Below are 13,422 nucleotides of genomic sequence, written 5' to 3'. Positions count from 1 at the left end.
GCTGCCAAGTAGGAAACCCTACATTGATGGATAACAGAAATCCCCATAGCAACTAGAAGACATTCTAGGCAGCATAGTCTTGAGGCTATATTATAAATAAAATGTATGCATCCCTTATAACTGAAAAATGCATTTTTTTTCTTTTACACCGACATTTACTGTTACCCAATGGGTAATTTTTCTGTCTTGTTCATATTCTTAGTGGATTGAAATTTCCTTTCATTCTGAACTGCTGCAATACATAAGTGCTATCACAGAGGTTCTGCTGAGCCTTAAGTAAAACTCGCCACGTTCAATTAAAAAAAACCACAAACAGCTTTTCAACTTTACTAACCAAATTCATAGCCTTGATAACCTAATTTGAGTGTTAAAGTTTAGCAACTGAATGACACTCCTCACCATTAGCTGGCTTGGAGACAAAATATGGAATCAACAAATATTCATAAGCATTCACTTTGGGCTCAATATATGCTAGATATTATAGGGGAAAGGAAATTGAAGACGACTTCCCCTAGTGCACAGGAATTTTTCTTCTAGGTTTTATAGATTATTAATTCAGGACACTAAATCAAAGCAGTATTTCCTTAGAAATCTGATTTCTTGTGGGCCATGTTGCAAGAAACATTTGCCTATAATTGTTCTAAAGTCTGAACACCTAAAAGTAAAAATTTCAAGCATTATATATCAACAGTTTTAAAGCAGAAATAAGATAAAGGCTGTTTACTTCTGCAAATAGCCTTGGTTTTAATTCCAAACCAAGTTTTACTATTTTTTAAATGAAATCTTTCTCCATCATAATCACTATAACATGTCAATGCTTTTTGACATTGACTAGTTGAAGAAGCCTATAGGCCTCAACATCTTATGCATTATCTTCTCAATAAAGATATTTAGGTCTATGGATACATTTTAAAACCAGGTCTTTCTAGATTATTCCCCAAGAAATATGCATGTATCATGTCTACCTGAAAACCATAAGAAGCCAAATAAAAAGTTATTTTTGCCCACAATTTACTAGCATTTGAAAAACATTACTTACTTACTGGTATGTTTGGATCTCTGGTATTAAAGCTTACTCAATGGCTATGCCATCTGCAATTAAACTTTTAAAATCAATTACACAACAAGGTAAATATGCACTGTGATTGTGTATATACACACACACACACACACACAATGCACTATTTATATCTTTCAAGTATTTATATATTTAATTGGTACAGATAACACATTAAAATTAGTCCTAATATTATTAAATCAGACTTTACGAATTGTAATTCCTGAACATGATTTATTATCTATCTTACGTGGGCATATTATATGAATTGTTTAATCTAGAACTATTAACAAAAATATTCTATCCCATATATAGCAATCTCAAGAAAGTCATATGTTAAAACCAAGAATAAATTTATGATAAACTTCTACAATTATAATATTTGGCTTAATTTTGATTAAAATATGCCTACTTTTAGTTTAAAATAAACCAACAACAACAAAAAAAACAGCCTGCTGTTTTTATAATTAAAAAAATTTAAAACTCTAGGTGGCGTACTTCTACAAGCTTGTAGGAGAAAAATCATCCACTTGAAAAATCAAGCTTTTTTATTTCTAATTAATAACTGTTAAAAGTATGAATTAACAACTTGTCCACTGACATTTGAGATTTGTTAATAGAAAAAATTGAGTACCAATTCATGGCTGGGCGTGGTGACTCATGCCTGTAATCCTAGCACTCTGGTAGGCTGAAGCAGCCAGACTACCTGAGAGCAAGAGTTTGAGACCAGCTGTCCAACATGGTAAAATCTTGTCTCTACTAAAAATACAAAAATTAGCCAGGTGTGATAGCACGTGCCTGTAATCCCAGCTGCTACTTGGAAGGCTGAGGTGGGAAAAGTGCTTGAACTGGGGAGGTGGAGGTAACAGTGAGCCAAGATCATGCCACTGCACTACAGCCTGAGCAACAACAAAAAAAAAAGAAAAGAAAAAATTAAGTACAAATTCAAAGCCATTAAACAAAATCATGCCATAATTAAAGCCACAAAATACTTCATTATAAGTCTTTTTAGACTAATAAATATTTCCTTGCAGGAAATGTTTATTATTTAGAGAATAATGAAGTAAAACAATGAAATATTTAACAGTATGCACCCCCAAATTAGAACAATATTGTTTTAAACTATTTTTACATCTTCAATGTTTACATTTTCAGAAATTCCTTCTTCAATATTTGAAAGGCTGAATTTGTGTAGGTATTGAAGTCCTTTCCAAATATACATATTTCATTGCCCTTAATTTTTGAGAACACTTCTGCATACATAAAAAGATAGCAACACTAAATCTGCCAGGTGACCATCAGATTACTCTCCCCAGAGCCAGCTGATACCACATGGCCTGTTTCTAAGTACAGCTCTGACTCCTGGGTACCACAAGAGGCAACCATTTGTTTGGCAGCATATCTATGTCCCAACTGCTATTACTTTTCTTAAATCATCTTTATCAGTGGTGCTATTTGAAGTTCGTTTTAGTAAGACATTCTTATACAGTCTTTCCCAATGCTTTCATTTGGAACTACCCAACTTTTATTCCTCTCATAAGAACTATAGACATATTCATCTGTGCAGTTTGGTTTTGATCAGAGTAGGTGGGCCATTAGAAAATTATCAGCCAATGGGGCTGTGTTGTCTCCTATGCTCTCTGGCATACTAAGTATGACAGGTAGATCAGTATAATGAAGCTAAATCTAAAATCAGCTGTCATTTGAGCCCAACTCTTGAAATCACTGCCTGTCATTACCACTCTGGAGACCTTCAATTTCATTTCAGATATAATGTTGATAGCACACATTTTTACCTAGGGTTTTCAAAAGATGATAAAAACACATTTTCATGTAACTCTTACCCACGTTTTCATGTAATAGTTAAGTTGCCTAAAAGGGCACTGAATTCACAATTAAAGGAAATTCTTAGTATTTTATCTATCAAATTAGTAGACATGAATTCAGATTTCTTCAGTCATGAATCCATTCGGTCTGTTTGGAAATACTCACCATTACTTGGTCTACAGCAGGTAGATGTTTCCCCACACTTATTTGCAAGATTAATGTCTCCAGGTATAACGTTGGTGACAGCAGTTTGTCGAGCTAGAAACATTTTTCAGAGATCTAAATATCTGAATATAAATTGTATGTACTTATAATGTTTCCATATTTTTATATGGAGTAGTAAAGATGTAATGACCCTATTGGAATTCACCTATTTGTGGCTGCAAGTGGTTTATAGCAAGATGCTTCTAATTTTTTTTGGTGTCCATATCTAATTATTAATCAGGTTTTTTATGTTAAAAAACAATTTGTATAAAAGTCTGTATTATTCTTGTCTTCTATACTCACTATGATACAAAGTTCATACTTTGTATATCCACTGTGGTTATTACAATTAGGTTCTAAAGTAAGTGCAAATATGCATAACATAAAGGGGGAGATACATATGTGTATAGATTTAGAAATAATTTCTCTTCCTAAAGATCACAGGCCCGGCAGGGCGCAGTGGCTCCCAACTGTAATCCCAGTGCTTTGGGAGGCCGAGGTGGGTGGATCACTTGAGGTCAGGAGTTCAAGACCAGCCTGACCAACATGGTGAAACCCGGTCTCTACTAAAAATAGAAAAATTCGCTGGTTGTGGTAGTAGGTGCCAGTAATCCCAGCTACTTCGGAGGCTGAGACAGGAGAATCGCTTGAACCTGAGAGACAAAGGTTGGCCGTGAGCCTGGATCATGCCACTTGTACTCCAGCCTGGGTGACACAGCTAGATTCCGTCTCAAAAAAAAAGACCCATGGCCATCTTCACTTCCTTCTCTTAAGAATTATAAGTTTTTTAAAAAGCTGTTGAAAGCAGTCAATATAAATCAAATGAATTCAGTTTGGCTTCTGAGATAGAAAATAATAGCATAATTCTGTGCACTAATTTTAAAATTATTAAGAGAAAAATATTCCATTCAACATGCAAAACAAACATGTGTGACTCAGTTCTTCCGGCATCTAGGGATAATATTGTTGCCCCTCCTCCCCAAAAATAGAATAGGAGAGGGGGGAAAACATATAAACCAGAAGAGGGGAAAACTTAAAAATGCCATACAAAATCACAACAGAAGAGGCAAAGTAACATGCAGATCTTCACGAAATCATTTTCTTCTTTGAATCATTGATTTCGAGTAATAGTCTAGATGACACCAATGGTTCTCAAATTTTAGTGGGCCCCAGAAACACCTGATAGGCATGTTAAAGCACAAATTGGACCCCACTCAAATTTATCATTCACTAGATATGCGGTGGCACTCAACAGTTTTCATTTCTAACAAGTTTACAAGTGTCCAGACTTTGAGAATCACTAACTAGACCTTTCTATAGTCCATTAACCTCTCTTGGCATTCACCTAATCTTCAGTTGGGAAAAAATGGGAGCTAAGAATGGCTCCAGTTTACATTTCTCAAAGTAGTCAAGTTTTTAAAAATTATTTTTTCCTATTCTTTATGTGTTATATATATGATCCTCTTAACAGTATTACTGTGTTGTTCATGATATGCAGATTAGATTTTTGAAATGACTTCCCGATTGGAGTTTCTTTTACTAGGGAACTAAGTGAAGAAGTGGAATTAAGCTACTTCTGGAAGTAAGTTTTGTTAAATAAACTACACCTAAATGTGCATAGTATTTTTAATTCATTCAAATACATACCATATGCAAGCATCATGCTAAAAGCTTAAAAGGTAAACGTGGACAAAAACATATAGGGTCTCTGCTCTCATGGAATTTAAGAATCTACTGAGGGAGACAGATAATCACCTGAACATGTAATTAAGTTGATAAATGCTCCAAGTGAAAGATGCATGGTAGTTGTAATATAACAATTTATGAAAAACTGATTTCCAGGGTAGCCAAACATTTTACATTTCTACCACAAATGCATGGAAGCGGCTCTCCATAATCATCAGAATATAGTGTTACCAGCTATTCTAATAGGTGTTCAGTGGTATCTTGTCAGAGTTTTAATTTGGACTTCCCTATTAACAGACAATGATGCTGAACATCATGTGCTTATTTATTATCTGTACAGCTTCTTTGATGAAGTGTCTGTTAAGTCTTTTGCCCATTTTCTAATTGGATTATTTATTCCTAATACATTTTGCCAGTCCTTTATATATTCTGAACGCAAGATTTCTGTTGAACATGTGTTTGCAAGCATTTTTGGTTTATGGCTTGCCCTTTCGTCCTCTTTTAACATGGTCTTCTAAAGAATTTTTATCTTTTAGTTTTTAAAAAATTCAACTTTTTAAAGGAATTTTAATATCAGTTGGCCTAACCCTTGCTCAAGATTTCCTGTTTGCTTCTAAGTTTTAGTTTTAGATGTTACAGTAAGAACTATGACCCATTTTGAATTAATTTTTGTTTTAGAGACACGGTTGTGCTCTCTTGCCTAAGCTGGAGGGCACTGGTGTGATGATAGTTCACTGCAGCCTCAAACTCCTGGTCTTAAGTGATCCTTCTACCTCAGCCTCCCAAGTAGCTGGGACAAAAAGCATATGATACTGTGCTCAGCTAATTTTTAAAAATTTTAGAGACAAGTTCTCACTATGTTGCCTACCCTACTTTCAAACTCTTGGCCACAAGCTGTCCTCCCATCTCAGTCTGCAAACTAGCTGAGATTACAGGTATCAGCCCCCATGTCCAGGGCATAAAAGTTTTTATAAGGTAGAAGGATTAGGTTGAGGTTTTTCCTTCTTGGCTACAACTGTTCAATTGTTCCAACACTATTTGTTCAAAGTTCAATTTTTCCAATATAATTCATTTATTGCTTATGTACTTTTGTCAAAAATTAGTTTTTCATAGTTGTGTAAGTCTATTTCTGTACCTATATTCTGTGACTATCACTGATCTGTATGTCTATCACTACCAAAACCACACAATCGGTAACAATATCACAGTCCCGATTAATGTACTTATGCGTAGTATATGGCTGTGTGATTTTTCCAACTATATTGTTTTCAAATTGCTTAAGATATCCTAGTTCCTTTGTTCTTCCATGTATTTTAGAATCAGATTCATTTTGGTTCTTTAGAATTAGAATGGTTCAACAAAGAATCCTTCTGGGATTTTTACAGGAATTTTTCATAGGAATTTTTATAGGAATTGTATTAAACCCATAAACTTGGGGCAACTTAGATAATATAGTCTTCCAATCCATATAAATGGCATGTTTTGGACTCTTTAAACATTTACAATCTATTTTCTCTTTGAAGCTTGCTACCTGGAGGATTTACCTGCATGATAAAACCTCGGTCTCCACAACCCCTGATTGTATACCAGATATCCCTTTCTGTTGATAATAACCAATTGTCAATCAGTTCTATCTTTGGATTTGTCTGACCTGGAAGCCCCCACTTCCAGTTGTCCCACCCTCCTGGACCAAACGAATGTACATCTTACCTATACTGACTGAGGCCTTATGTCGCTCTAAAATGTATAAAGCCAAGTTGTGACCCAATTACCTTGAGCACATGTTCTCAGAATCTTTTGAGGGTTGTGTCACAGGCCATTAGTCACTCATATTTGGCTCAAAATAAATCTCTTCAAATATTTTAGAGTCTAAATCTTTTCATCAACAAGGTCCTATAGATGTTTTGTTAGATTTATACTTAGTATTACATTTTGTGATTGTAAATGGTGTTATGTAGAAATGTAATTTGATTTTTGTGTGTTGATCTTGTATTTTGTGATCTTGCTAAATTCACTAGTTCTTGTAAGTTCTTGGAGATTTCTTAGGACTTTGTATGTAAACAATAACGTTAAATGCAAATATAAAGTTTTTTTTTTTTTTCATTTCCAATCTCTGTGCCTTTTATCCCCTTTTCTTATGTTACTGCACTAGATTTCAAGTACTACATTGAATAGGAGTGGTGACTGTACACATCCTTATCTTGTTTTCCATTTACTGGCTCTTAACATGGCCTTTGAGGGTCTGTATAATATCAGAACCAAGGGGAGAATTCAGCTTTTTAAAATTGTAAACTATGTCCTTCCAATTTTACTTGTAACTTATGTCCTTCCACTTTCCTACCCTTTGAATTCAGTTACACTCCCAGCACTTCGGGAGGCTGAGGCAGGCAGATCGCTTAGGCCAAGAGTTTGAGACCAGCCTGGCCAACATGGTGAAATCCTGTCTCTACTAAAAATACAAAAATTAGCCAGGCATGGTGGCATATGCCTGTAGTCCCAGCTACTCGGAGGCTGAGCACAAGAATCACTTGAACCTGGGAAGTGGAGGTTGCAGTGAGCTGAGATCACACCACTGCACTCCAGCTTGGGCAAGAGAATGAGACTGTCCCCCCCAAAAAAGTGAAACTAAGGCAGACAGCTGTAAAAGGCACTGAATTACTTATTACACAAATGTAACTGCTAAACACTAATCCAGTGACTGACGGGGGGAGGCTAGAAGGGGAAAAGGTAGTGAGGCAACATGTAGGCACTATTTTCTTTACAGAAAATGTAGATTTCAAATGGTTCACCATGTTGAAAATGCAGTTACTAATTTCACATGTACAAAGAGTGCATCTTTGTGGTAACAATGATTAGCAGAGAATTACCTTTGTATGAGAAGAGTTCACAGAAGATATTAATCAGCTGCTTATTACTCATGGCAAAATAAAATGAAAATGACTGTAATATGAAAGATTAGACTAGACATGGAGAATTATTTACTAGCAGAACTATTCAAAAGGTTAAAAGAAGCTATTGACGATACCTTTCTTTCTAAACACTGCTAGATTGTCAATTCCTCCACATTCCCACTTGCCCAAAGCAGCAATGACAAGTCTGCAGATGCCTCTGTAAACTGCTGCTAAAAAAATTTAAATATATTTATTATAAACAAATACCATAAATACTTGCTGTGAACAGTTGCTATTTTAAAAACCGATTTGTGTCTAAATGAAGTTTAACTTTCAAAGTCTCTTCTATTTTACTGAAAGATATGAAATACTGTTGAAGTTAGCATAATGGTTGTTTATTATGAAAAAAGAAAAATAAAAAATTCTAACTAAGGTAATGATAGAACAGAAAAATAGTAATACTTTTGTTTCTAAGGATAGTTTTAATTTTCTTACTTTTTTTCAAAATTAAAAATAACTCAGCCACTACAATCCCGTTAATCCCTATACAATCCTTGAATATTCTTTCATGTAATTTACTATTAAAAGGTTCAATAAATATAACTTGCATAAAAGTTAAATTTAGGTTTCATAACACATATTTACCTTAAGGCATTTTATAGGTAAAAATCTCAATTATGTCCTACATTAAAACAAAAATTTTACAAAGAAATATTGCTGAACTTTGGAGAATGACATATTTTAAGCAAGATTCATCAGAAGATTCATCAGAAACTATTCATTATAGCAGAGAAAATAATTCAAATAGCCTACTCAAATGTACAGCAAAATCCAACTCAACAATATAAACAAAGTCAAAATAATCTGCTTCTGTCAGCTACATACGCTGTCTGTTTCCTATACCAGTAAGGAGTTAACTAGAAACTGAGTTCTTAAACAATATATTTATTATAACAAAATGAAGTGAGAATCTTCATACACAAGTTTAATAAATCATCACGGTTTATTTAACAAGGTTATTCTACATTAGGTTTATATGTATGTGTGTGTGTGTGTGTATATGTGTTTGTGTGATATGAAGAGACTGATGTACAATCAGTAAGTCTTAAATCTCTATTCCATGGATTTCCCCCATCTTCCCACTTAGCAGTAAAAGGCATTTTTAGGTTTATATAAACACATTCTTTACAACTGCCTTCTTAACAGAAAATTACTGTAGTATATAAATAGCACTGGGCATTTAGTAAGTAAGTTACAGGCCAATAAGTTCAATTGTGCAGTTTTGAAATCTAATGTCAGAGTTTTTGAAACCTTAAGACTGGGTGATCTGTAATGTTTCCAACATATCTTCGACTGCCTTAAGAGAATATTTGGTTTCCTTCTTACTTCGACCTGCAAACTAAAAAAAAAAAAAACAAAAAACTCAATTAAGCTCAATTTCAGTGGCAAGTTCAAAATGACAATCTTACCTTCACATTGCTAATGAAACTCAACATTGACTACTAGGAAATCAAATACAGTCTTTGTTTTTTCAGTAAGAATAAAATTTGGGTATTAAGGACATATTCCTTTAAGGTCTCACCTTCAGTTTAAGTGTACAGAGATTTCACTGAACACTTGACCAGTTTAAGTGTTTATGTAGTATATTAACCTATAAAATCACAGATTTGAAACTATCCTATTCAGACTCAAAAATATGAAATAAGAATAATTTAAAAATGCAATTTAGCTTATATTTGTATAGGAATGTGAACCATTTCTACTTTTCTAACCTCTAAACAAATTTTTACAATTTCAAAGGTACAATATAAATATTTTATTAAACATTTTAAAGTTGCAAGTACTCTCTAAAATTATTTAAAGTAGCTAATAATTTTTTTTTTAAGTTTCCAGATTTATTAGTTAACTAAATGATATGGTTCTGGAACGAGTTGTCAAGGAAAACTCTATGCTACACATTAAAACAATGTAAACATGTTTTAAAGTATGCATTTCTACTTTAATAATTGTAATTTACATTATAAAACTCATTGGGATTGGATTTTACTATGAAAACAAAATATAATGCATCTAGTATATACACAAAATATACCCCATATTTGTGTTTTTAAAGCAAATTCATGGCATATTGAATTCAATATTGTACACATAATCACTGGAGGGAAACACTGAATACCACATGCTGATTTCAAAATGAGTTTTTTAACTGGACTGACAATTCCCATCATATATCAGTCTGATTTAAGAAAAAAAATTTACTAGATAATTAAGTGTTCCTTGGTGGAGATGGGAGTAAGTTTATTTTATATATATATGTGTATATATATATATAACCCATTTTCCCCTGGTTAAATATGATTAAAATACTTGGTACTAGCAACCAAGCATCAAACCACTCAATACATTTTCAGGTGACTGATCATTTCTTCAAATAACAATGCTGTCTTAAGCCCTTAGTACTTGATTTATGATGTGTTTCTCAACTTTTGTAATTAACTTAATTTGGCAAACTTCTCACAACCTGTTCAGAAAGATTAAGTGATCAAGCACAGGTAACATCATAGAAGCAACAGGCTTCAGGAATTGGTAACCTGTCTCTGACCCCTCTGGCTACAGCTTAACATTATGATTCCCCCACTTCTTAAATTCTAAACCATTAGATTAGTTTCTGTAGTTCAACCCTGATTTGAAAAAGTAAATAAAGGATGCTTCTAGGGGAAACGCCAGAGGAAAAAAAGCTTCTTATAAAATCAAGATCACCTTGCCTTTCAAAAGGAATCACTAATTTAAGGAATTCATATGTTAAATATGGTAACAGCAATATCACCTTTAAGGCTTGTCTTTTTATAATTTCCCCGGAGGACTAAAGGCTGTGAGGCGTGCTTATTACTTCTGCTATCCAGTTAATAAATTCACTTTCACAAGGATTTACCAGGAACCAGAAAGCTTTTTCTTTTACCACCATTTATGCAACATAAATAGGAATAGTCTTAATTAGACACTTAAAGGTCTAATTCTGAGAAAAAATTTTATGGGTTGGCAGAGGGGTACAGAATAGGACACCACACATAGTACCATTATCACATATTAACATTTATTCTAACACTTTTAAATAGCAAAGTAAAAATAAAAAATTCTGTAGAGCTAAAACCATAACATGTATTTTTATATACAGTATTTTCTTGGTTTGTACTTAAACATAAAAATAACACAGTGTGATCATTTAAAATTAGCTAATTTAATAGAGTCACCTAAGATGGTGTCAACATTATTCACAACCAGTGCAATTTAGAATAAATCAAATGAATGTACTTGTGTCAGAACAAATAAAAGAAGGTTGGAAATACAAATCTATCATTTCAAATTTTACCTGACATGCAATTATTCTGTCTATTCCAGAATTGTATGGCAATTTAACTGATTAAGTCAGAATCATTTTTTCCCTCAAATCATAATTTAATTTTCTGTTTCCCAAAAGGATAGTAACAGAATCACCACTGCAATCATAAATAACATATAAATCACTAGCACAGACAGATTTACCAGTGCACCAAAGAAGCCTTTATCTGGAAAATTATTTTGAGTAGGTTCACATTAAAATTTTTCAAGACCATTAATCAAATGTGTCTGCCTCTACTGAACATGCTAAACCAATTACCTAACTGAAGAGCAAATAGCCATATTCTGTTTCATCATTAAATGGAAACCAAAAAAAAAGCAGTTATTGAAACCAAGTTTTCCCTAATTTATAAATATCTAGAAAAATCACATGAAATATTATATACTTGATACTGGTTTATATGCCTAGATATGACTGGTTTATATGCCTAGATATGATTAAGAAATTCTCCCTGAGATCCCAAAGATTTACCTAGTTATCAAAAATGTCACTCTCTCAAAGTTACACTCTTCTACATTACCCACAAATTCTGTATTTTTATTTTCATACATTTAGATTCTCTATAACATCTATAAGAAAACTCACCAGAAAAAAAAACACACACACACAATAAAACAACCAAATAATAAAAACTTGCTTATCAAATTCAGAGGTCAGTGATTCATCCATTGTAATAACTGAGATACCGTGGGCTTAAATTTGCCTTTATACAATTTATGGAAAATAACATGGGTAGACAAAGTAATAGGATATATGAAATGGACTGCAAATGAATGAATCTCAAAAACATGCTGAGTGAAAGAAGCCAGACACAAAAGAGCATGTAACCTATGAACTCATCTACACAAAGTTCTAGTATAGGCAAAACTAATGTTTGGTGATAAAAATCAAATCAGTACTTGTCTGTCTCCTAGTGGGGGATGAGGATGATTGCAAAATGACAGAAGGAAACTTTCTTGGGTAATGAAAATGCTATTTTGAGTCGGGGGCTGGCAAGGGTGTGTACACATTTGTCAAAACTCAAAAGTGAACATACTTCAAATATATGCACTTATTACATGTAAATTACACCTCAATAACATGGATAAAAAGGAACTAAAACAAAAAGGATGTGATTTATGGAGTTATACAATAGTGTAGTAAATTGCCAAATCACTACATATGTTTCTTTTCCCACTGAGAGGTGAAGTCTTGTACCCCTTGAGTCTGGGTTAATGATGAGACTTGCTTTGACTCATGAGATATTAGCAAAATGTGACACATCCAGAGGCTTACAAAGCACATGGACATTGGAGCTTGCCTGTTTGCTGTTCTTCAAATCCTGAGATCACAATATGAATAAGCCCAAGTTAGACTGCTGAATGACAGGCATGGTCCAGTACCCCTAGCTGACAGAGAGAGCCAACTGTCAAGCTATTGTTTAAGTGAGGCCATTGACCACCAGCACACTGCAGAAATATGAATGCGCCCAGGCAAGACTAGCAAAATTACTCAACCGATCTCAAGCCTACCCAAAGAATCATAATAAGTTGGTATTTAAAACTACTAAGTTGGCAAAAAGTAATGGATAAAAATACTTATAAAATCTGATTCACAGGGGAAAAAAACAGAACCTTTGTAAAGAAAGTATTGAATATGAAAGCTTCAAAAGCACCAAGAAATTTTACTTAAAACTTGTTATTTGTGTCAAGAGGTTAAAATAAATTTTTCATGAGGGGTGACTCCCAGTTGAGTATTAGAAGTTGCTACATAGAAACCTGACATGACCAATTGAGAGGTATGTTATCTTCTGAGGCTGGTATCTAAAATAAATGAGAAAAATTATTTGTATTATCCTTCCCTATGGAGTGAAGAAAAGGCAGATCACACTTTCAATAAAGATGTGGAAAACATCTCTAAGTACAATGGAGTTTACAGTGCAAAACTCAGAGAACAGCAAAAATGATGCTATCAGAGTTCTTTCCAAAGAACGCTGAGACTTTACAAATAATGAAAATAAGACTTTATGAAAATAAGACTTTATGAAAAGAAAATTCAATCTAATAACATACAATTAGAAAGAGAGACAGAATGGCAGGGAGAGCAAATGTTACCAAGGAACAAGATTTGGTTCTATGAACAATGGCTGAAAATACTGAAATAATAGATTCATTTCCTAGTGGTAAAGTGTATCTTATAAGGCAGGGAAAACCATGTCTACCCAGAGATCTAATCAAGGGAGCCTTGTAACACTGAAGAGACAGGGAGAAGGAAAAACAACAAAGCAAAACTCTTGAATTAAGTTACTATTGAGAGCTTTATGTCTGAAATGAAGAGAGAAACATGTGGGGTAGGGTATCAATTGTTTATATAATAAA

At 33.6% G+C, this 13,422-nt stretch overlaps 1 protein-coding gene across 3 annotated transcripts in view; it reads right to left on the bottom strand.

Annotated features, from left to right (window-relative positions):
- Nucleotides 1-8,274: 8,274 nt before the first annotated feature.
- EMC2 (ER membrane protein complex subunit 2) overlaps nucleotides 8,275-13,422 on the bottom strand; it is a 64,549-nt gene continuing 59,401 nt past the window's right edge. For all 3 annotated transcript variants that reach the window (XM_037738715.1, XM_017529006.2, XM_017529007.2), the window contains one exon: nucleotides 8,275-9,064. In XM_037738715.1, the coding sequence (XP_037594643.1) occupies nucleotides 8,978-9,064 (87 nt within the window). In that variant the 3' untranslated portion in view covers nucleotides 8,275-8,977. The remainder of the gene's footprint in view (nucleotides 9,065-13,422) is intronic.

The sequence above is a fragment of the Cebus imitator genome, unplaced genomic scaffold (assembly GCF_001604975.1).
Source record: "Cebus imitator isolate Cc_AM_T3 unplaced genomic scaffold, Cebus_imitator-1.0 Scaffold56, whole genome shotgun sequence".
In the NCBI taxonomy this organism is placed as follows: Eukaryota; Metazoa; Chordata; class Mammalia; order Primates; family Cebidae; genus Cebus; species Cebus imitator.
Note: the sequence above shows the minus strand (reverse complement) of the source record. Positions and strands in the feature narration are given on the sequence as shown.